The following is a 23,091-nucleotide window of genomic DNA, read 5'->3' as shown; positions in this document are numbered from 1 at the left end:
ATGATTTTTGAGGCTTTGCATTTGAATCCAGATTTTACAGTTGATTTCCAATATTAGGATCAAAGCTTCAAGGCAGCTTGAACCAAATGTTCAGCGACAGATTAAAGCAAAGTGTACAGTACAATATTTGACTTAGTGCTGCAACTTCCATTTTCAAAATTGATTAATCTACTTATTACTTTTTAAATTGATAATTATGTTGAGAAATGTCTTCGTATAGTTTGTTTTTGTCTGACCTGCAGCCCAAAACCCAAAGATATTCAGTTTATGGTTTAAAACAGAGAAAAATCGGAAAACTTAAGACATAAGAGACACTCTTACCAGACACAAAATTGCAACAACACCAGACTGTTGTTGCAATTTTTGCTTAAAAATTTACTAAAATTATGACTCAATTATGAAAATAATTTACATCAGCCCTAAATGGCAGACTCCAAAAGGAAAATGGTGACGAGACCCAAGATGTCTGAGATATTTTGCTTGTTTCTTTCCATAAACATCATGAAATTGTTCTCCATGATGATTATTGTATTCACAGTTTCAGTTGTGTCAGAGTCCAGTTTGCCTCTTTAGACGCGTCACGTTGCAGCTGTCATGACTCTGACAACGCCTCAGCTGTGTGCATGACCTGTGACATGTTGTAAAACAGAGATGTGAGGGCGTGTCTGTGTTTCCCAGGACTCTGCTTGTGTCGTTTCATGTGCTCTTGCTGCCCGTTTCTATATCTGTCAGGGAGCTTGATGTCAGTGAGAGTGCCGCAAGGACAGTGATATTAATCAGGGCTTTCATCGTCAGCCCTCGTGCCTCCCCGTGTGAAATTTCAGCCCGCAGGTTGGGGCCGGTATAATTTGACTTTTGGATAGTCACCAGCATCGGTTCACAGTAGAAGGAAAACACTTCTAACTTTGACTCACACTTCAAATAGATAATACACCTGCTGTCTTGTGTGATATCCAAACACCTTTCTCTCTTTCCACCAAATTTTATTTTTTTTATTCAGTTTGCAAAGGATGAATTAATGCCTTGCCTTGCAAACAGTACCAAGCAATGCATGTGCTGCATAAAATAGTCCCCTTTAAACTGAGTTATATCACCTGTTGAGATGTCTTGGTCTTTATGTTTTGGTGCATAAATAACAGTGTAATATCTCGAAGCACTGCTTATGTTCTAGTGAAGCACTGCAATGAGCCTAAACCAAAATAATACCTGAGTATATTGATCATACAGGTTTGTGATTGTTTTGGGTTGTTTTTTCATGGAAAAATTATTTTCTGTTCTTCAGTCAAAACATTTTACCACAAGAATCTAAAAGTAATTCCTCTCCAGATGTTGCGTTTGCTGAATAGCACCATACAGCGCTGTTGTGCATTTCACAACCAAATATATATGAAGTGTCATACAACGTTAAGTTTTACGAGGGCAATTTCACTGAATGACCTCATGCTCTGGAGCCATAAAAGTTCGAGGTGCAAGCTTTACTGATTATTTGCTCGTAAAACTTTTCACGCAGCTTTTTTTGACAGTTTTACATTAGTGCATTCTTTTTAAGTTCGTAGGTTTTTTCAGTGTTTTACTGCTGCTTTAATGAAGCAAATGTGTGTTGAGAGGCACCAACAGGCTGAATACAAAATAATCATAATCAAACAGTCAAGGCCGCCTCTTTAATAGTCAACAGGTGTGCTAAAGGTGGATGTGAGAGTCAAGACTCGTTTTTGTTGAGCCTGGCAAGGTTGTCAAAGGAGCCTTGTTCTGATAGCGGCAGAATATATTTGATTAAAGTGATGAGCTGTGTAACTTTCTGTGGATGCAGGCTTATTTTCTGACTATGCGATCTGTTTTCAAAACTGTTAACAACAATCTCATGACTCCCCAGCATCGGTAGATGATCAGTCGCAGATAAAAAGGTTCATTTTCTTCTGTTTCTTGTTTGTAACATATTAGTTTGGTTTCTAAGTCATTTCCAGGCACCGAAAATGATGTTTCTCTCAAACTTTGTTATCTTTCTGTATGCTGGCGTCCTATTTGTCATAAATTTTAGCCAAGCTTTGGCTCCTTTAAACCATCTCTAACGATGTGCTTTGAGTCAGTATGCGACTGAAAGCTGTTCTGGTTTTATGTGGTGCTTCACTCGCTGTTGGTCTTAGTGTTTTAGTGATAATAAGCTACCTGTCACGAACTGCAGTTATACCGGCTTTGACTGACGACGATTTGTTTTGTTAATGTTGACACGCCTGCTTTTTAATTAGCTCGCCATCCATTACTCAGCTTTTACGAGGCACAGGGAGTCCCCGACGGCTAAGACCAAATATGGATCAATGCTCGGAGCTACTGTCAAAATTACTGCTCATGTTATGATGAAGAAAACACTGGCTTCTTTAAGTGCCGTGCTCTGAGGATCCCCAGGCCTTCCAGGAGAACCTAGAGACATTTTTTTTTTACTCAGCTAAGATAGTACATGTAACTGATTGCACTATTCAAACTTTATTTATGGTATAAACATAAAACCGAGCAGTGAGTCATGCCTAAAAACAACCTTATTGGTGAACCATTGCTCTCCTGAACACACTTCAAGATAAAATCACTAATAAATGTAACAAAGACAAAACTAAACTGAGAAACATAAGCTTTAAATGTAAAACTTGTTCCTCGTGGACTACGTTGTATTTTCAACTTTAAAAACAAGAGTTGCAACAATCAATCAAATAGCTGACAATTCTTAAATTAATCACCAACTAATTTGATAGCTGATTAAATTTGAGTATGTTTTTTTTAGAAAAAATAAGTTAAAATTCTGTTTCCAGCTTCTTAAATGTTAATAAGGAAACACAGATTGGCACCTTAGTTGTTGATCTATAAAATGACACAGATTGATTAATTGATTAATAAGAAATATAATCAACAGATCATTCGATAATGAAAATAATCACTTGTTCTTTTTGCACAAAATGTACTTAAATTTAAGAATCAAACGTGATAATTTGCAATCAAGGTCCACCATTATGTGGGATTATGTGCTGGTCATACAATGCAGGATTGCCAGTAACTGTTTGTGAAGACGCTCGCAAGCTAAAGTGAAAGTAAAAGCCAAAAAAATTCACACTCTTTTGGCGTTTTGGCTCGCTATATTTGTGTTGTTTTGTCTCTTGGACGCCTGCTGCTTACAGTCTGGCAGCTGGTCACCACTTTGTTATAAAACACTGACCTCACATAAGTGCTGTGGGGTTAGATGCCCATAAATACACAAAAAAGAACAAAAATACTCAGTCCTGAAAATTGAGAATAAGAAGAAAAGAGTCTTAGTCAAAGGACAGAGTGTCTGCAGATAAATATTCTGCTGCACGCTCAGAGTGGCTCCTAAGCGATGATTGAGAGGGATTACTTCAGTTTGAATCTATACATTGTTGTTTTTAAGAAAAACCCTGCACAGTATATCTTAGAAATGTTTCAGGTTTCTCATTTAATGTAATAACACACAATGAAATTATATTTTTTGATTAACAGTAATTAATTTTTTATTCGTAAATTTGTTGGCCTACAAATCCAAAAGCTAAAATGCCTTCTTCCATGCAGACTTACATCTGGCTGATATAATTACTGGCTGTAAATTAAGTAATTCAAACGCTTACCTGTTTATCTATTCTCGATAGCATAAATGTATTTATCTAAGTTTACAAAGCTTATATTTTTTCCCAAAGGAATATCTTTGAATAATGTTAACCTCTTAAATAAACGTATGTTGTTTCGATCAAACAACTCTACAAAACTTACAGATTAGAAGAAGTTTACAAAGACACTTTTGAGGACGTGTTTTTTTTTATTTGGGGAAATGGAAACTAAATAATTTGAGGTAAATTTAAGGGGAAAACCAAGAGTTAAGGAAGTGTCATGTGAGGTATGATGTGCCAAAAAATGTATTTATATGTAAACCCATAACTAAAATGTTGCTGCATTATTTATCCTAGAATTAGTCTTTACTTTTACATTATTTTGTTTTTAAAAGCTTGTTTAACTTGACCATAACACATCTCTTCAGGTACATCTGCTTGTGTTTTTTTTTTCATCTGACTGCAGACGCAGAGACGCATCTCTGTAAACCCCAGGTAGCTTAACTGAGGCAAGAAACAGATGTGCTTATATGGAAACTCTCCGACTCTGGAGCAGACAGACGTGCAGCACATGGTAGTCCACTGTGGGGGTTTTGTCTGGCTCTGCACATTATTTGCATTCTTTCTGTCTGTTTCATTGCGTTCTTGATGCTGTTTGGTGGATCTTCAGATATAAAGTCGGACAGGAGCTTTGTGAAACTGTTAGTGGTGCCTTTTATTTCTTGGGCGGCATCTCTTGGACGTCGAGTGCAATAAATCACACCTGAAAGTAGATCAGTAATTTGTCTGTTAATAAGTTGTGACATAAAATCTTGCTTCAGTAGAGCCATTACCATAACTGTCACTCTTTTCTTGTCTCACATTGTTGCACCGCTGTTTTTCCACATGGTGGCAGTGTTGCTTCATGAATCCTCCGAGCTGGGAGAGCAGTTGTTTATATAACCCTGACGTGCTTTGAGAGTCGCTGACCTAAAATGTGCCTTGCGGCAAAGGTCTTTCTTGCACGCAATGTCTGAATCACAAAGAAATAAGTGGTTTTAGATCTTCTGAGCTTACTATCAGAACTGGGTGTGTTATATCAGATAAGCGTGGTTCATGGCCGCAGAAGAGCCCAGCAGCACAGCGATTGATATCATGTGTCCTCCGGCAAGCTTTGTAATGCAGAAGGTGTGCTTATTTTTAGGGCTGTACCGATTCACGTGGACACCTTTACATCAGTCTGAGTCAGTTTAGGGGAAAAAGTGTATTCTGGAGGATAGATCTCTTCCTATAAAAATATTACATGAAGTTTTTTTTTGTTATCAGAAGTCAATAGGTAAAAATAATTATAAGGCAATTTTGACATTTATTTAAACATATGGTGCTTTTTAATAATATGCTTTTACTTGGATACATTTGATCTAAGGCTCTCTTCTCATTAAAATCCACCTGTTCTTGCTTATGAGTCTGAAAATGTTTTTTTTTTTCTTATACTCATCAAAAACTTCTCGCTTTAACGTCACACAGATTAAGAGAGTGGAACCAACAACACTCATATTTTTGTTACTGGGATGCGCAGAGCAGAGGATTCACTATCTGCTCGCTGCTAGCTTTAACTCCACCCTGGTGTGGTGCAAATTCTCCCAAAATTGTCCCAGCAACATAAGGCAGCATGGCTGAAACTGGCACCAAGCAAAGCATTTGAGACTCTGTGTACTTTATTTAAAAGTTTTTCAGATGCAGCATGATGGGAATCAAGGCATCGAAAAATGCCCAAATACAGAGTTTTTCTATGTATTCCACTCTAGACAGTGTTTTTTCAACACTTGAATTTCAACATTTTGCTGAAGGAATCACTAAAACATTGATTAAAAATTATCATCAGAATCAACTAATTATTGTAGCTCTATTACAATTATTTTGATGATTTATTTCCTGTTTAAGTATTTCTTTTTCTGAGCAAAAACGCCAAACATACCCTTTGTTTCAGTTCAAGTGGGAGGATTTGTGTTTTTTTTGGTCATATGTGACAATAAACTGGATTTGTTTGGATTTAGGGCAAAACCAGCCATTTGAAAATATAATTTTGACAGGCATTCTTTAGTTTGTAGAACAAGTAGTTGATGTATTAACTGAAAAAAACTCATCAGGAGATGAATCCATCATGAAAATAGATTGTTTTGCACGTTGGTGGTCTGGCTTCATTATTTCTGCATGCGTCACGTGTGCATGAGTCCTCGCTGACATGACATCGGGAGGGCGATGTTTTCAGGCTTTGCTGTGGTTTCTCAAAGTGCATCTGAAGATGTTAATGCAGCCAGATGAGAACGTCACCCGGCTCTGACAGGTTCAGGTTCAGGCAGCACGGGTTGGTGGGGTGTTGGGGGGTTGGAGGGCTGGGGGTGCAGAGCCAAGTCGACGGGTGTCACGTTTGCTCGCCTTGTGCTTTCATGCAGAGCTGCAGATTCTTGGACAGAGGATGTGATATGTGTCCATGCATGTCTGTCTGCCGTTCTCAGCAAACACATCAAGTTTATGAGCCCGTCCGTCAGCATGGTTTATAGTGTGTGTGCACGTGTGTGTGAAATGGTAGGTGTTTTACAGGAGAGAAGTTTTTTATTATGCTTTTTTTTTCCCCACGGGCATTTACACTGAGGAGGAAAAAACATGAGCACAGAGGAGGAGAGGCAACATGACTGGTTTTAACTGGCTTTCCCTCGATCCCTCTTATAGAGTGACACCTGTACTGTTGTTTTCTCTCTGTCTGTCATATCCTTCTAACATAATTTTAATTTGTGGGTTTTCTCACAGTGGAAAAAACAATAAACTAAGCTGATACTTAACAGCTGAGAAATGTGATATTTCAGATCCTATAACTGAACCTTTGGTGCCAAAACACCTAAAAGTATCCAGCTGAGTTTACTGCAAGAGGAGAATATACTGAATAACTGGTACCTGGCACATAATGCTTAATGTCAGAAGTTAAGTTACTTCAGGTTTCATAATATTACATTTTTGTGCTTTGAAAATGCAGAAATTGTAGTGAATTATTCTTTTGTATTTCATACTAAAATGTCTGTTTTTCCCATGAATGAAGTGATTTCAGAGACCAGCAAATGGTGCTTGGTGTTTTATGAAGACATGGTTGTTGTTTAACAGTTCAAGTTAACCAATATTTGTGTTGCTTTTGTTAGGGCTGGACGATGTTTTTCCACTTTCTTAGGTGTTGTCTCAGATTCAGAGTCTCTTAATGAGAATTTATGTAGGTCTATAATGAGTAATATATAATTAATAATATTCCTGATAAGAAAAATTGTCACAAGCTGTTATTTTGAAACAAAAAAAATGCATAGAGAGGACCTTTTTTAAGCATCTAAAGCTTCGTATGTTTGCTGTTTATTGCTGTTGAAGCCCTCGATCCCTAAAAAATGGTATGTAGCACAGGTCTAGTTTTTTCTTAAGATAAACTTAAGTTTGAACCCCACTGCTGCAGTTGAGACAGGCAGTGTGTACGGAACAAGCTCATTGCTTTTTTGTCTGAAATATGATTTGAAGGCTGTCTCTCTGTAGCACCACAGTGCTTTATTATAATGGTATGTTGTGACATTTTTTACTCTTATCTAAAAATTGTAGCTCCTGCAATTTGGATTTTGTGCTTGGCCGTGTTGCCATTTTGATAGGATTTTGATTAATTGTGCTGCTAGAGAAGAAAACAAAAACATTTGTGTTAAACAGAAGACCAAATCTTTCTTTCTATATTTGTCACATGCAGTGTTGTCTTGAGCTCGACACCACATGTGTATGTGGAAAGGCAATAATTGAAAAAAATAACATAGCAATGTAGAGACCGAAGAACATGCATTCAGTTTTGGTAAATGCATTAGCTACAACTGTTCATGATTTTAGAGACAGTGCTAAAGCATTCAGGAAAAACTCAAAGTATCTGGTGGAGTATGTTGTCTCCATGTTTGTCCCTGGGAGACTAGATGGGAATGAATATGATGCTTTGTTGAGTAGAAAAGCAAAGAGATATCACCCAAAAATCATGCAGGGGTTGTGTCTTGCTCAAGGACACCTTGGCAGGGTAGACCTGTCCAAACTATTCATCAAATATCTCTCAGTAAAGGCCTTTCCACTCCAGATTTTTTGTTTATTTTTTGACTAACCTGATCACTGTAATACCTGTCAAAAAAAAACATTTATCCCCCCTGAAAGTGACACGTCCAGGTAAAGAGCTGAATTCGAGGTAAAGAGAAGTAATTCTGCGTAAAGCCAGTCCTGATTGTTTTGTGTGCAAGCCTCGACCCTTCCTGCTGTGAAAACACATTCGGACCCCTGTGTGAAGCCTGCACACTGCAGAGAGCCCCGAGAAAAGTTTCCCAATCGCTGCTGAGAAGATCCTGACTGCTGATGCACTGACCGCTCCGACTCTGTTTACATTCACATCACAACTTAAAACAAAAACACCGTGCAGATCCATGTGACTGGGGGCGGCCGCACCACTTCCTGTGACGTTTTTAATGTTGTGAGTGCGTCGTGAGGTTGTGTAATGTTTGATTGTATAATGTTTATTTTAACACGGATTAGAGGGAGAGTCGGGGGCTGTCCCAATTTTGTGTGTGAAATTTGTCACAAAGAGCCAGAAATTATTTTTGTCTGCTCGTGTGTGTGCATACAAAGCTTTTGCAAATATGCATACTAAGAGCATGCTTTACAGTTGGTGGGATGTATGAGCAGAAATTGAAGCAGGAGGAATCTTTATTGATTTTAGCCAGATTTTGTGTAATCCTTTCATCGCCAGTATTTGTGCCAGCGTAAAATCCAAGCATGCTTGCTTCTCAGTGTCTTTCCTTTTGTGAGTTTGTGGGTGCATACATGCCAGATCTGAAATGATGAGTCATTTGAGTCATTTCATAGATTGTCATTTAATTTCAACAAATTCAATCACTTTTCTAGCACTGAATCTAGCTGCTAAATTTTTAGGATATGCTGTATTTCTTTAGCTTTGTTTTACGTCATAGTAAACTGAATCTCTTGTGGTTTCGGACTGTTGATCAGGCAAAACTGGCTTCACCTCGGGCTCATGGAAATTGTGAAGGGCACTTTCACTGTTCATCAACATGTGTTGGACCAAACAGTTAATGATAAATCAGGAAAATCATAATAAAACCTGTTGTTAATTGCAGACCTAATATAAATGCATGTATGGAAGAGTGTCAGGGCCAGGCTTAGAGAAAAAGAAAAAGAAGATCTTTTTGCTTTTAGAGAGAACAAGAATATACTTAAACTTTCATTATTAGACATTTGAATAAAATTATAATACTTCAGCTCCCTCCTGAACAATGAACACTTCAGGAGTCCTAATCAGGAAAAAGTTTCAGCTGGTTGCACTCTGTTACTGCTAGATGCCACAAAATTGGCCTAAATTTCACATAATTAACCTCAAAGTTAAAATGTCAAGAATAAAGTCAGTTTTTGGTATTAGTGCCAGGCATGAGAAAAAGAAATCAAAAGAGGAAGGTGTTTCTTGTCAGTTCTCTCTTCTTCTTTTGCATTTAGTGAATACAATCAAAATATTGAGAATGTCGTCGAAATTTCAAATGAAGTCATAAAGCTGAGAACAAAGTCGAAATGTCAAGAAAAAAGTTGAAATCCCATATCGACAATAAAGTCAAATTGTCATATTAAGTTTAACTGTAAAGAATTAAGTCAAAATACTGAAAATAAAGGGGTCGACAGATTATTGGCCCGGCCTATTATCAGGGCTGATATTTGGCATTTTGCAGATTACCTGTGTTGGTGTTTTATTTTGATGATCGCCAGTAAAATTAATTAATCAAAAAGTGCAAAGAAAGTTCCTGCATGGGAGGAACTTTTACTTTGTAAAATATCAGGGATGAAAGTTTCAGTTTGGATTAAAAAATTTGCGAAAGGCATTAAAACGAAGTTTTGTATTTGTTATATTATCGAAATTCTCAATTTTAACAGAAAGATTTTCATTTTGATTGTAAATGCATATCAGTTCCAAATATCAGGTATTGGTCACATTAACTACTAATAATCGGTATCTGCCCTGAAAAACCAAATATATCGGTGAACCCTTAGAATACAGTTTATATATTAAGATTAAAGTCAAACTAGCGTGAGTGCATATGGGTGCCTTTACAAAATGCCTTGGGTAGATTAATTGGTATAGTTATATTTTAGAAGCAGTTTTAGTATATAAAAAAAAACCTTCTCTTTTAGCACGAAAACACAGTGTGGTTAAGAGATTGTGCAGAAAATTGATTCTGTTTTCGAGAAACTTCGAACTTGGATTTACGCCAAATGAAATAGTTGGTGATGGACAGATGCAGGGGTATCAGTGGTTACTGTTCAATCAAAGGACGCAATTTTATGGACCAGAGGACTTTATTCTTGACATTTTGACCTGATTTTCAAACACGCAAACAAAAGAAATCCCATTTTTTACCACATTCCTTGCTCTACATAGGAGAAAAAAACCCTCTGTTATTTTTACCTCCGTTAAAAATGTGTCCACATTTCATTGTGGATGATGAATGTGTGAGGGTGTTTAAGTTAAAACCTCATCCATCAGAAGAACAAGGCATGTCTGCAGCATCACTGAACTAGTGTAGATGTTGGAGCTGAGCCTCCTTTTCCTCCCCGTCTTTCTGTAGTGGCCCATATGGCACAGAGGCTGGTTATGTAAGGCATTGCGTGCATGGCAGAGACCGATTCACTTACGCTCCAGAGAGCTGCTGCCCTGGAGCTCTGTGATGCCATGAGAGCTGGTTGAGTTTTGGGGCGTTCCTGCTCTTTGTTTTGTCTGTGTGTCTGTTTGGGCAAAGATCAAGGGAGATTATACCCAGTTGCAAGCAAGTGGAGGCTGTTTTTGATTGCTACCTTTGTACGCTGCACCCACTCATGAATTATACCTTGAAAACGGAAACATGATTGCATGCTTAAGATCCAAACTTGATTATGTAATTGTCACTTTTCTTTTCAACAAATCTTGTTCATTTCTTCTCTAAAGCTGGAAGATAAAACCACTCTTCCCTTGCTTTAGTGTCTCTTTGTGTGTGTATGTGTGCAGTTGATCTTGCTGTCGGCCTTGGTTCTCCTCTGTGTAAAATGTCAGTGCTCAAAGCCTCTGAAACCGGATCCCGCCAGTTTGCAAACATAGCCTCACACACAAGCGGGACACACACGCATGTCTCCCAACTGCTTGAGGACAAGTGATGCGTAAGGAGGCAGGCGAATCACAGAGCGGCACACAAACCGGTTTCAAAAAAAAAGAGGGATGCAAGGAGGAGAACAGAGAATGAAAAAATGAACCTAATATCATCAGTGGTGTTTGCGGAGATTACTTTCATGTTCTCCTGGTTTCCAGTCAATTCCCTAATTGCTTGGTGACGTCTTCCTTCATCCAGCCCTTTCACATTTTAATATAACCTACAGTTGGATCCTTTTCAGGACCACACACTACAGCCTGAGTGATGGCCCGGCTCTGCTTTCACTCAAACGGCACAATAAAGTGAGGCGGAAGCCTTACTTACACTCAGCTGGCTGCTTTTGTGAGACTGAATAAAGGAAGGGTTATGGTAAAGAGGTAGAGACGCCTTCTAGTGTATGTACAGCGAGGCATTTAGGTTTCTGTTCCCACTGTTGATTTTACACTTTTCTGGAACAGCTAGCAGCTGGAGCTTAAACATATTTTCTCCTTCGCTCTTCTAGACTTTTGTGTGGATTTTAAAAAAAAAGTAAATAGTAGTAAATATAGTTTATACTCTCTTATAGGTCCAGTGTGTAGGATGGTATATTGGCAGAAACTGTATATAATAAGCATGTTTTCTATGGTGTATAATCACCTGAAAATAAGAACTGTTGTGTTTTTGGAACCTTAGAACGAGACATTTAGATCTGCATGGGGAGTGAGTCCTTGTCTGCAGAGATTTCCTTGTTTCTGTAGTACATGCTTCTAGATCAGTCCCGTTGACTTCTCAGCTACCATAATCAGCAACCCTTCTGCGATGAGTGGTGTTGGAAAAACACAGATTTTTTCATTTGAAATGGCGTTATTCAGTGTTTTTACCAGTTTAAGTGACCTGGCCCATTTGTTTTGGAGAGGAAAAACCTCTGTGGATAATTCAGGTCTTGGTAAAGTCCTCCTAAAAGTCGAAATCTTGAGTTATCAGAGGAAAAAGCATTGGAGAAAAACTGGTAATGTTTTTATTGTGAAAATGCTTTTTTCTGTGTTTTTATTGGTTTAAATCGATAGTTCTGTTTGTTTTGGAGAGGAAGAGACCTCTGGGGATAATTCGGCTCCTGCTAAAATCCTTCTGAACGTTATCAGAGAAAAGTGGCGCCCACAAGCTCACCTGGTGGAGCAGGTGCCCCATGTACAAAGGCCGTGTCCCTGTCGCAGCGACCGCAGATTCAGTGTCACCCTCGGCCCTTTGCTGCGTGTTATCCTCTCTCTCTCTCTCTCTCTTTCTCTCCCCCTTTCACACAGTGGCTGTCTTGTCTAATAAAGGCCAAAAAAGCCACCCAAAAAAATCGTGAATAAAGTTATTAGAGAAAAAAGGTGAGCACACTTTAGCAGGTGCTCTCCTACATGCCAAACTGCATTGGAGAAACACTTTTTTTTAACATGAAACTGCTTAATTCAGTGTTTCTGCCAGTTTCAATCACCTCATCCATTTCTTTGGAAAGGAAGCGACCTCTGTAGATAATTCAGCTCCTGGTAAAATCCTCCTGAGCATCTGAATCTGATCTTATCAGACAAAAAACTTGTTTGCGGGTGCAGAGCTAGTTGTCTGTCCGCAACAAGTCGGAACAACGTCGGAGAAACACGAGCCCCTTTTACACGGAGATCGTGCTATAGGGCTGCTTTTTCATTTTTACACACAACCAAACAACGGCAGCATCTTGTCGCTCAGGTTTCGGAGCTTCAGCTGCATGCTGGCACTGCAGAAGCACGACAGGCGTGATGCGCTTGACAAGTAACACATTAGAGTCCGCCTCTCGTGTGACCTAAAACTATAAACGACATTGCCATTAAAATGGTAATAGCAATCATTGTTTTCCTACAAAATGTAAGAAAAACTTTGCATTTCTTAAAGTTAAAAGCCTAAAACACCCATGATTCGTAAGATAGGTGTGACTTTTCTGAAAGGTAGTTCACTTCTGTTTCTGCAGTGAGACTTTATATTTTTAACTGTGTGGGCAATGCATTTGTTCTTTTCCATTCATCCACATTGTCTGGTGCCACACTGTGGCTACACATCCGCCCTTATGTAAGCTGCACAGGGTGTGGCGAAGATGACGTGCACCACCACCCTTTCGTTTTCCACTCAGTCTTATAGCCCGTGAGTGTTTTTTATGAAGATGTCCATGTTTGTGTGGAGCAGGAAGCATTTTGTGACGGGTGACGATGCTGTGGATGTCGATGTTTTGTTAAAACCTTAAGAAAGAGCTCTTCCTGTTAAGTGTTTTATCCACAGTTTGGCAAAGTGGAGAGCTCATTACCTAACTGATAATAGCTTGGTGGAAGATCAGCTCAGTCACCTGGCCAATAAGGAAGGTTTTAATTTGGCATTAAAATGACACTATCACAGAAGTCTATTGTTTAAGCCTCCCACATGTATACACTGAGCTTTACCATCGTGGTTAGGTAATATATGGGTCAGCAGCCCTTTGCACATGCCACACACACAAGCTGTGGACGGACGTGGATACATAATGAATGAAAGCATCCCATCTGCGATACTGTGACGTCAGTGTCTTGCCATTGGCAGAGTTGTTGCGACCGGCAGCGATTGGCTGAAAGTCAACTGTGTCCACTTCAGCGAGCGCTCCTCTCAGACGAGTTTTGAGGCTTTTGTTCCAAGCGGGCATGCGTACTGTGACCCCAGACCTGAAAGTACACAATGTTCAGATATACATTATGTGAAAAGATTTGTCTTTAAAAGACAAACTTAAGATAATTGGGATGCTTTTGAGTAGATTGTATACACCATAACTCATGAAATGCTATATTTAGAGCCATTTTTTGAGTTTCTTTTCCTTCTAAAAATCTCCTGACGCTCTTGTTTTTGGCCCTTGACTCTCTTCTGGATTAGCGACACATACAGTGAAAGGAAGAAAAGAGTATGTGACCTCCACCTAATGAGGTTAATAATTTCACTGCATGCATTGAGCTCAATCCCATCAACAAACTCACTCCGCGCCCCTCGCCGCCATTTTGTGCTCTCCACAACGGCGCTCCATCTTCAATGTCCTCCTTTTGTTCCCAACACTTCCTGGACTCAACACTCTCAGCACTTGACGCTGTTTATTTTTGCAGTTTTGATGCTTTGAGTTTTTCGTGCCCTTTGAGTTTTGTTTTGATCGTCTTTGTTCAGGCTGCTCTCCACGTGCGAGCCCTTTTTTATCTCCAACATGGAGGTACACGTGAGCCGTGCTCCAGAGGAGACTCACACTGCGAGTGTGTGTGCGTCCGGTGTGCATCCACTGATGCGGAGTGACAACGCGGCTGAAGGCATGCCTGGTGCAACATACACATTCTCCTTGAGATAACTTAAGGGGTGTACACCCTTCGGGACATTTTTTTCAATAATGTAGGCTGTTTTAATGCATATGGCATAAAATTTGTCAAAGGTGTGAGGGTTTTTTTCTGGAAGTTGACCCTCAGCTCTCACATGAAGTCAATTATAAACAGTGTAGCCAAAAAACACCCTCTGAGCACCTGTGGGACAGAAATGTCCCCATTGAAACCCATTAAAACCACAAGTATTGATCCCACAGCCATTGCAGCACAAAGTCATGCATTCTGTGATACCGTGCTTTCAGTATAGAGCCAGGGCTTCAAAGTTGTATTTTTTTACATTTTTTCACGGTATTGAATAATTTCTAGATGTTTTCGGTATAGGGCAAATACATGCTATTTTCCTGCTTTCCACAATGGGCTCTGCAGACCAATGTAGCAAAACTGAAGTACTACTAATGCCACTACTACTAATGATAATAATAATAACAGTTCTACTACTACTACTTATTATAATAATAATAATAAAACATTTTATTTATGGAGCGTTTTTAAAATAGAATTTAAAAAAATAAAACAACACAAGAATTAACATTGCATCCTAGTCAGTGTTGTTGCTGATTATTGACATCTCTCATACTGTAAAGAAATAAATATAAAAATTCCACTTTGCATTTAGTATACAGAAAATAACTTTTTTTAATTATTATTTTCATAAAAAAATAAAAATGGCATCATGTAAACAAAATTCTGAAAATTAATAAATATTTGGTAGGTATGATTAGGAATAAAGCTGATTAAAATATTTAAGTCAGTGAAAGTGGAAATTAATATTACTATGATATATTCTTCTGACCGTTTTTTTTTTTTTTTTGCATGGACAATCTTGTCCTCAAATGGTCCGTTTTGGCCCGAGCACCACTCCTGTGTCCATCGCCATCATGGAGAGGATGTTGCAGGAAACAAACAAGGGCTTGCAGAGCGAAGGGAGTGGCTTGCAGGCGGCTTTGAGCGTGCTAGCGGGGTGTGTGGTCAGAAGTAGCTCATCCTATTGGATGGCTCACCCTAATCTCCTCTGACAGTTTATATAACAACAGAAGGGGAGGTGACATGACTCAGTGACATCACACCCCACCCAGCTATTTCCCCTCACTGTGCACCCAATCGTCTGAGAGTCTGATTTAGTACGGGGGCAATCAGGAGGGCTCCCCTTGTACGCACACACACTCCCATCCCCGTCCTCCATTGTTGGTCCCCTATGTGAATCTCCCACCAGCTACGGGGCGACGGGGTCGGGGTTAAAGGGCGCAGGTCAGGAGGACGGTGGAGGTGCAGTGGTGGTTTTGGGGTGTTTTGGGCGGGCGCGGGGGGCCCTCAGCTTTGGTTGGAGTGTGTGTTTTAGCCTCAATGAGAGAGAAGGGGCTGGCCGGGGCAGGAGGAGCGCAGGGCCGGGACGCCATGGCCCTGAAGCTGCTCTTCTGGGAGCTGGAGAAGCATCTGAAGAGGTAACGATGGCTGTGGTGTTGTCACGTTGTCGGGGGGTCGTCGACGGTGTAGTGGGGGGTCAAGGATTAAGCGAGGAGCTTTGTGTTGATGTTTCTGATCGTTGTGGTGGCATCCAGGTGATTGTTTTTGTTTGTTGTTTAGTGATAAAAATGCAAGCTACGTCAAAGCATTTATCAAGACAACGGTTTTCAAAGTTAGCATGTGAGTGTGACGCCTCTACCTGCAGCACATCACCTCAGCATGTGCATTCAGCCGCTCTGCAGCCCCGAAGGGCTGTCAGTGTGTTGGAGGACACCGTGTTCTTGCTTCTGCACATGCATGTTGTTCCGCCAGACTGTGCGAGAGCCGGACTGATGTACGTTCACTGTAACGTGGCCCTGAACAGATGCAGACCAGAACTTTATCTCGACTGCTTTCTTTCAGTTTAATTTTTCCCTCCAATCTCAACTGCCAGAGATAATAAACATTATGTTCCAGTTCCTCAATTGATCCAGTCAGCCCACATTTGCTTCCCCTTGCTCACACCACCAACAGACTTCAGTCTCCCAGACCCAATAAACCAGTATCCTGTCCAACATGAAATCTACAACCTACAAAAACACATTTGTCCAACAGATGACTTGCTGATTTTTTGTTTTGCCCCAAACATCCCATTTCTCTACAGTGTTTAATATCGTCCTCCTCATGTTTTTATTTTTGCAAAAGCGTATATGAATTTGTCTCTACAACAGTGCATGCATGACATGCTGCTCTTTTTGGGAGAAATAAAAAAAGGAGAATTCAGTACAAAATTCTTTAAAATTAAGTTGTCCTAAATGAAGTTTGTGAGTCATAAGACTCATTAATACTTCCTTACATATGAAAATAGATACGTCCATTTCAGCCATTGTAAAGGACACTGTCCCCATACTTCCATGTGTCCTTTATATTGGCATAATACAGTCAATAAATAGCACTAGAGGGCAGAGTTAAAGGTTTCACACAACAACAAATGAGGCGACAGTGGCGGAGGTCACAATATTGTACCTTCAAACGGTGTTTGTGTGGCCATTATATTTATCCCAACGTTGCCAGAGATTTTTTATCACTAATTTTACCATATATTACTATGTATTTTTATATATTACCGATAAGTTTTGTCTCGCCATTGTTTCAATTTCTTCGTCGTCTCCTTCGGTCTTATTTCATTTGAGCTATGCTTCACTGCTCCATGATCTACAGCAATTCTGATCTATTTTGTCAGTATCTGCAAGCTTTCTGGAAACATGCACAAATACAGAAAAAATGAAGATTACGGCCCTGAGTGCTGTGCAAGATAGAGAAAACAGGTAGTCAGTTACAGTTGCTTATTACTTCTCTCAAAAGTAATCGAACAACTTTACAGCTTACTGCTACATGTAAAAGGAATTAGTTACTGCAAAGTAACTTTTTAAGGCACAAGTGTCTATATTAGGTAAGTGCTGCTGTGGCACAGTGTGGGACAACTGTCAAATTGTATCTACAATTTGACAGTTGTACATATTATCATGACAAGTAATCAGTGGAACAATAAAAAATAAAAATAAATATATATTTTTTAAGAATAATAATTATTGCAATAATAATGATAATAATAGTACAAAGGGTCTCAACAAGCAAAGTAAAAACAGGATATTTCGGAGGGAATGTAACAACAGAAAGCTGAACTGTCCTAACATAACTGAGACAAAACTATGGTAGTTGATTTAAAACACAAGGTCAAAAAAATGCAAGACATAGGAAACAAAATGTCAAAATAAATACAGATAAAAAGACCAAAAACTACAAAAGCAATAAAACGACAAAATAAAAGGAAATTAAATAAATAAAACATAAATAAAAAGAGAACATCACATTAAAGCAAGTCTAAAAAAAATGGGTTTTAAGAAGCAATTTAAAAACAAAAACAAAAAAAACACAATAGCAAGCACATAGTTTTTATTGGTCTATTTATTGTGGCCTTGCCGGGTCTTCAAATCAGCAACACAAACCCAATAATCAGTCTTGAAAAGGTCTTAAAAGCTTTAATTTTTGTTGTCTGGTACCTGTAGACACCCTGTAAAGTCACTTATCCCATCAAAGTTCTCTTATTATTAAGTCCAGAAATACAAAGACACGTTTCTGATCGCCCATGTTGACACAGTTCCACTTCCTGAATCAGCGAGCGTTCCCGCCAGAGGCTGACATAACAGCTAAGGTGCTTAAAGGTGTCTGAAATCAGCTCCTGACGTGCCCTCAAAGATCTCGTCACTGTCCAGTCAAAGTCACTGAAAGGTGTGAATAAACAGCAGTTAGAGGTCACACTGATTATATTAAAATGTGTCTGTGCTGGCAGGAAAAAAACCCACACTGATTGTGGCAGGAACAGTTGTGTTAGTTTCTGCCTTTTTATCTGGACCGTTGTTTACACTAAATGTACTTCCTTTTCTTTGTGTGATGTTTATCGGAACTGTAAGTTCCCATGATGACGGCATCAGTCCACCTACACGTTAGTATAATAAGTCATTCAAGATAAACACGATTAGCTGCTACTTTATACCCAAAAGTAACTCATAAAGAACAGAAAATCTGCCCTATGTGTAAAGCTTAATGTGCGTCATTAACATGTTTTAGACTAATCTAAGGTACCACAGCTCTTCAAATTTCAGCTGCAACTAACAATTATTAATTGCATATTTAATCAATAATTCAGGAGATTATATTCCTGATTATTTGATACGTCTTCTCAAAAATGTCCTTACAAATTCCTGGTGGTCTTCAGATCACTTTTTATGTCCAATTAACAGTCAAAAAAAAAAAAGATATGCCATTTAATATCACAGACGATTAAATCCTCAAGTTATTCATGTTTAAGGTGCTGTAACGAAGTCAATGTTTTGCAATTTTTTGCTTTAAAAAACAACTATATTATCAAGTAATTGAATAAATAATTGTTTACTTTCTACTTTAAATATTTTCATGCAATTTTGATCTGTTATATTTCTTTTAGTGCTGAAAGGATCAGTCCATTAATGGATAAGTTGACAGGTTGGGCTGAGTGATATTGAGAATATTAAATATAACTGCATTTTTTTACCAAATGCCTCGATGTCAATATTATGATCAGAGTTGGCTATTGGTGCTTTCACAAAATGTTGACACAATAAGATTTTTATATTTTTGAGACTTAAGCTAACTATTTTTTTTAGATCTACTATTTATCTTTTCATTATTTTATTGATTAATGGAACGTTCAGGCTCTAAAATGTCATGAAATTGTGAAAAAAAAGTCCCTGTCCATGAGTCCAAGTTGATGTCCTCTGATGTCTTATTTTCCCAAACCCTAAAGATCCATATACAACCATAGAAACAGAAAAACCCGTACATCCTCAGGTTTGAGTGGTTGAAACCAGCAAAAACTTGTGATTTTTGTTTGATAAATTAAATTGACAAGTCATTTATTATCAGAATTATTGTCAATTGAATCAGCGTCTCAGCTCTGTCACACATCACACAAATGTTCACACGTATCACAGAATTTGTGATCGCCCCTGACAGAGAGCAGGGGGGCGGTCCTGTTTTATTGTACAACGTGTTCCCATTTCACTCAAACTGGTCTAAAGAGGACAAAGAAGCTTCTACTGTTTCGACTGTCATCGGACTCTTCTACTGACGACTGTTTTTTAGTGTAAATGTTTAATTACTCTCACAGCTGAACAGTGCTGAGGTCAGCGGTAACACAGGGGTCAGATAGAGGGCAATTGATTACTTAAATTACAATGTGAGAGTCATTTTGGTGTGTGTGTGTGTGTGTGTGTGTGTGACCCTTTAATACATGAGTTATAACCAATAGGTGGAGACATTGTTCAGTTTTGCCATCACCTGCAGTTCACATTTAAGCAAGGTTGCATATTTGTATCTCCGTTTGAGTGCAAATCAGACACTTAAAGTAACATTTTTGTTGTTAAATTGCTGCTTTAGTCTTGTTAAAAATGAGGAAGTCCCCTCTTTCATTCTGCACTCTGCAGTAGTGAAAGAAGTATTTAGATCCTTTACTTAATAATGCTTTGTAAAAAATACTGTGTTGAGTAAGTACAAGTCCTACATTGAAAACATACTTAAGTGAAAGTAAGTAAATATAAGTAGTGGAAATTTAGGAAAATGTGCTGAAACATTTTTTAAAATCTTTTTTAAATCCAAAAAGCCTCAAAATTACTTGGGGAAAAAAGAGAAAAAAACATCCAAAAACTCAAAATTATATAAGAAAGAAAAAAAAATGTAAAAAATAAAAATGATAAAAAATAGGAAAACCCCCACATTTTCCCATATTATGAGAGTAAAGCACTTTTTAAATATTAAAAACAAGCGCTTTATTCTCATATGTTTTACCTAATTTTGTTTTAAGCCCATGTGTTCAAATATTGTCAAATAAAATTGAAAATGTAGTCATTTCTCTTAATGTGCGGACCTTGATATTATTCTAAGGACAAATCTGGACCGTGTGGCTGGACTAGTTGCAAACCTCTGTTAAAGTGGACGGTGCAGCAGGTACAGAGATGCTGCATACATTATTCCAATCAGCAACTTCTCCTCCAATCAGCGGCCTTTCCGCGCATAAATTATGTTAATGAGCTCCACTCTCCGCCAATCAGGGAGCTGCTGGCGCTGTTCCCCTGCACGCATCATCCAGAGAGGAGCCGCGGTGCGCGGAGCTGCAGCCCGCCGCTCAGTCTTTTGTGTGCTCCGTCCCGGCTGCGAGCTCTACGGGCTCCCGGAGAGCAGACCCGACATCCTGCCCTCAATAATGCGCTATTTTTCTACTTTTATACCGCTGGTGCTCCAGTTTGCGCAGCCGGGGAAGCGCCTTCGGGGGTTTTAATGGGCTGGAGAGCATGAATTCCCAATGTTACACAGTGGCGATGGATCTTGGCGTTTGTCAGCTGAGGAATTTCTCGATATCGTTTCTGTCCTCTGTGCTCGGGAAGGAGAGTGCATCAGTCAGGGTTGACAATAGGTAAATTTCTGCGCAGTGTGCCTTAAATGCGGTGATGGATTAAAATGAGGCTCATTGATTCTTCGCCATCAAAGTCAAAGCCTCAGTGTGCTTTGTTGCAGCTGTTTATTTCTTTATGACAGCCTCATAACCTCTTTTTTCAATTTGTCTGCATAAAACCGCAGTCTCGTCTGTACCACAAATGATGGAGTTTCCCCAAATCCATCCTGCAGCAATCAGCTCATAACCACTTACGTTGTTTTGTAAATCTAAACCTATTTTTCTTTCTGTTTTTGCAGCTCTTCCGGCGCAAGTGTGGTGGCCATTGACAACAAGATTGAACAGGCAATGGTAAGCAATTCAAATGTGTAAATAGGCCCGTGTGTTTCTTTACATGCATGTCACAGCGGTGTTATGTAAGACAAGCACCGAGGTGGACTCACACAGCTCTTTCTCCTCTTTATGCTTTCGTTTTGACATGTTTGGCCTCCCTATGAAATCATATTTTTAAGATAGTGGCATGATTTTATTATAAGGTTAATTATAGGAGGTGAAAAGTTGCTCTTGAGGAATGAATGAATGAATGTATGAATGAAGGAAGGTGCTTTTCTGTGTTTTAGACGTGGATTTATTAGAAATTCATATAAAAATGCGTAAAATAACCCCGCATATATGCACCTGACGGAGTTTCCGCTCCGTCACGATTCACAGTGATGACCTCCGGCTTGCAGCTCGATGTGGGGCAGGCTGAGGTTCACACGCTATCCCCTCTCTCTCTTTCTCATGCATTTACATCCACAGTCCCGTCCCCCTCCTCTCTGTCCCGTCCCCCTCCTCTCTGTCCCGTGTTGCTAGGCAAGCAGCAGCCTCCCCGCGGCTCAGTATAAATAACTCCGCCGGTGATTGGCTCCTCCCACCCCGGTGCAGGAACATTTTGTTCCCTCGCTGCGTACGGGGGCAGGGAGGAGGAGGAGGAGGAGGAGGCGGGGCGGGACACAGAGGAGGGGATGCTCAGATGATTAAATCCTCCTTTAGCAGCCTGGCACAGCTCACACCATCGCAGCTGCTTCTCTGCGAAAAAGCCACCTTTTTCTGAGGGATGCATGATTTTTTTCACCTCTCAAGCATTGCATGTGCTGTGCAAGACTGAGGTGATTTATGATGCATGTTTCTGAGTCAGTTTTTCTGCCAGGAGGAAGTCTCTCGTGGTTACTAGATTTATATATAGAATCTTAAAAAAAACATGGATGAGCCAAAATGTATTTTCGGAAATAGAAAGAAGAAGTATGCATGAATCATGGAGTGAGTGACTGGGCTGCTACCATTTTTATTATATATTCAGTCAGATTCTTCTGTTAATTAATAATCATTTAATCTACAAAATGTCAAACATGCCAATTACAATTCCCCAAAGACAAAAGTTACATTTTCATGTTGCTTCTTTTGTCCAAAGAACATGTTGATATGAAACACAAAAAAACAGTATATCACCACATTTGAGACACTGGAACCACATTATGTTTAATATGATAAATCAATTATTAAAATACTTGCCATTCATTTGATATGTTGGTCAGTTGTTTGCTACTGATTATTGTATTGATAATAATTCCATTTAGCCTTCAAAATGTCAAAAAAGCACCATAATGCCGATTAAATTCCTCAGAGTTTATGCCCTTAAATTACTTCTCTTGTCTGGTCAACTGTCCAAAACCCCCAAAATATTAAGTTTACAATGATATGAGTGACAGAAAAGTAGTGAATTCTCATGTGTAATAAACTAAGTCACATTATGTTTAATATGATTAATGGATAATCAAAAAAGATGCCATTCATTTACCAGTTGATCGACATGTTTGTCGGTTAATTGACTTGAAATTAATTGCTAAGAATTTGGTTTAGCCTTTAAAATGACAAAGAGACAGCGGAGGACATGGCTGTCAAATTTTCCTCACGCACGAGGTGACGCCCTTAAATTGCTTCTTTTGTCTGACCAACAGTCCAAACCCCCCAAAATATTGATTTACAAAGATATAAATGAGAGAGAAGCAAAACATCTTCACTTTTGAATTGACCTGCACAATATGCAAAAAAAAAATATAATCATTTTGCTATTATTTTTTATTTTGACACTGCGATGACAACATGAGTCACAGTTTTAGTAGAAATGGTAAATTTAGCATTTTATGTCCATCATATATATATATATATATATATATATATATATATATAATATACATTTTTTCTTGGGTCAGTACCAAACAAATGTGTTTTCTTACATCTGGAATATAATTCGTTGGCCAGAGCGTCTCCGTAGCAACACAATACTTTTCTAATGATATGTTTTGACACAGTTTATCTTCATCGAAATGTTGCAGCTCCTGGAATTTGGATATTGAACATAACATATATATATAATTTGATTAATTTTTCAACATTTTGCATTTTTGCCTTGAAAATGA

General features: G+C 38.9%; 1 protein-coding gene across 1 annotated transcript in view; it reads left to right on the top strand.

Annotated features, from left to right (window-relative positions):
• LOC121962682 (TSC22 domain family protein 1) overlaps positions 1–23,091 on the top strand; it is a 30,987-nt gene that overhangs the window by 6,050 nt on the left and 1,846 nt on the right. The window contains exon 2 of the mRNA XM_042512929.2: positions 20,929–20,980. Within this exon, the coding sequence (XP_042368863.1) occupies positions 20,929–20,980 (52 nt within the window). The remainder of the gene's footprint in view (positions 1–20,928; positions 20,981–23,091) is intronic.

The sequence above is a fragment of the Plectropomus leopardus genome, chromosome 24 (genome assembly GCF_026936395.1).
Source record: "Plectropomus leopardus strain MGB_pleo_1.0 chromosome 24, ASM2693639v1, whole genome shotgun sequence".
NCBI lineage: Eukaryota > Metazoa > Chordata > Actinopteri > Perciformes > Serranidae > Plectropomus > Plectropomus leopardus.
The sequence above is the reverse complement of the archived record's forward strand: the minus strand, read 5'-3'. Positions and strand labels throughout refer to the sequence as shown.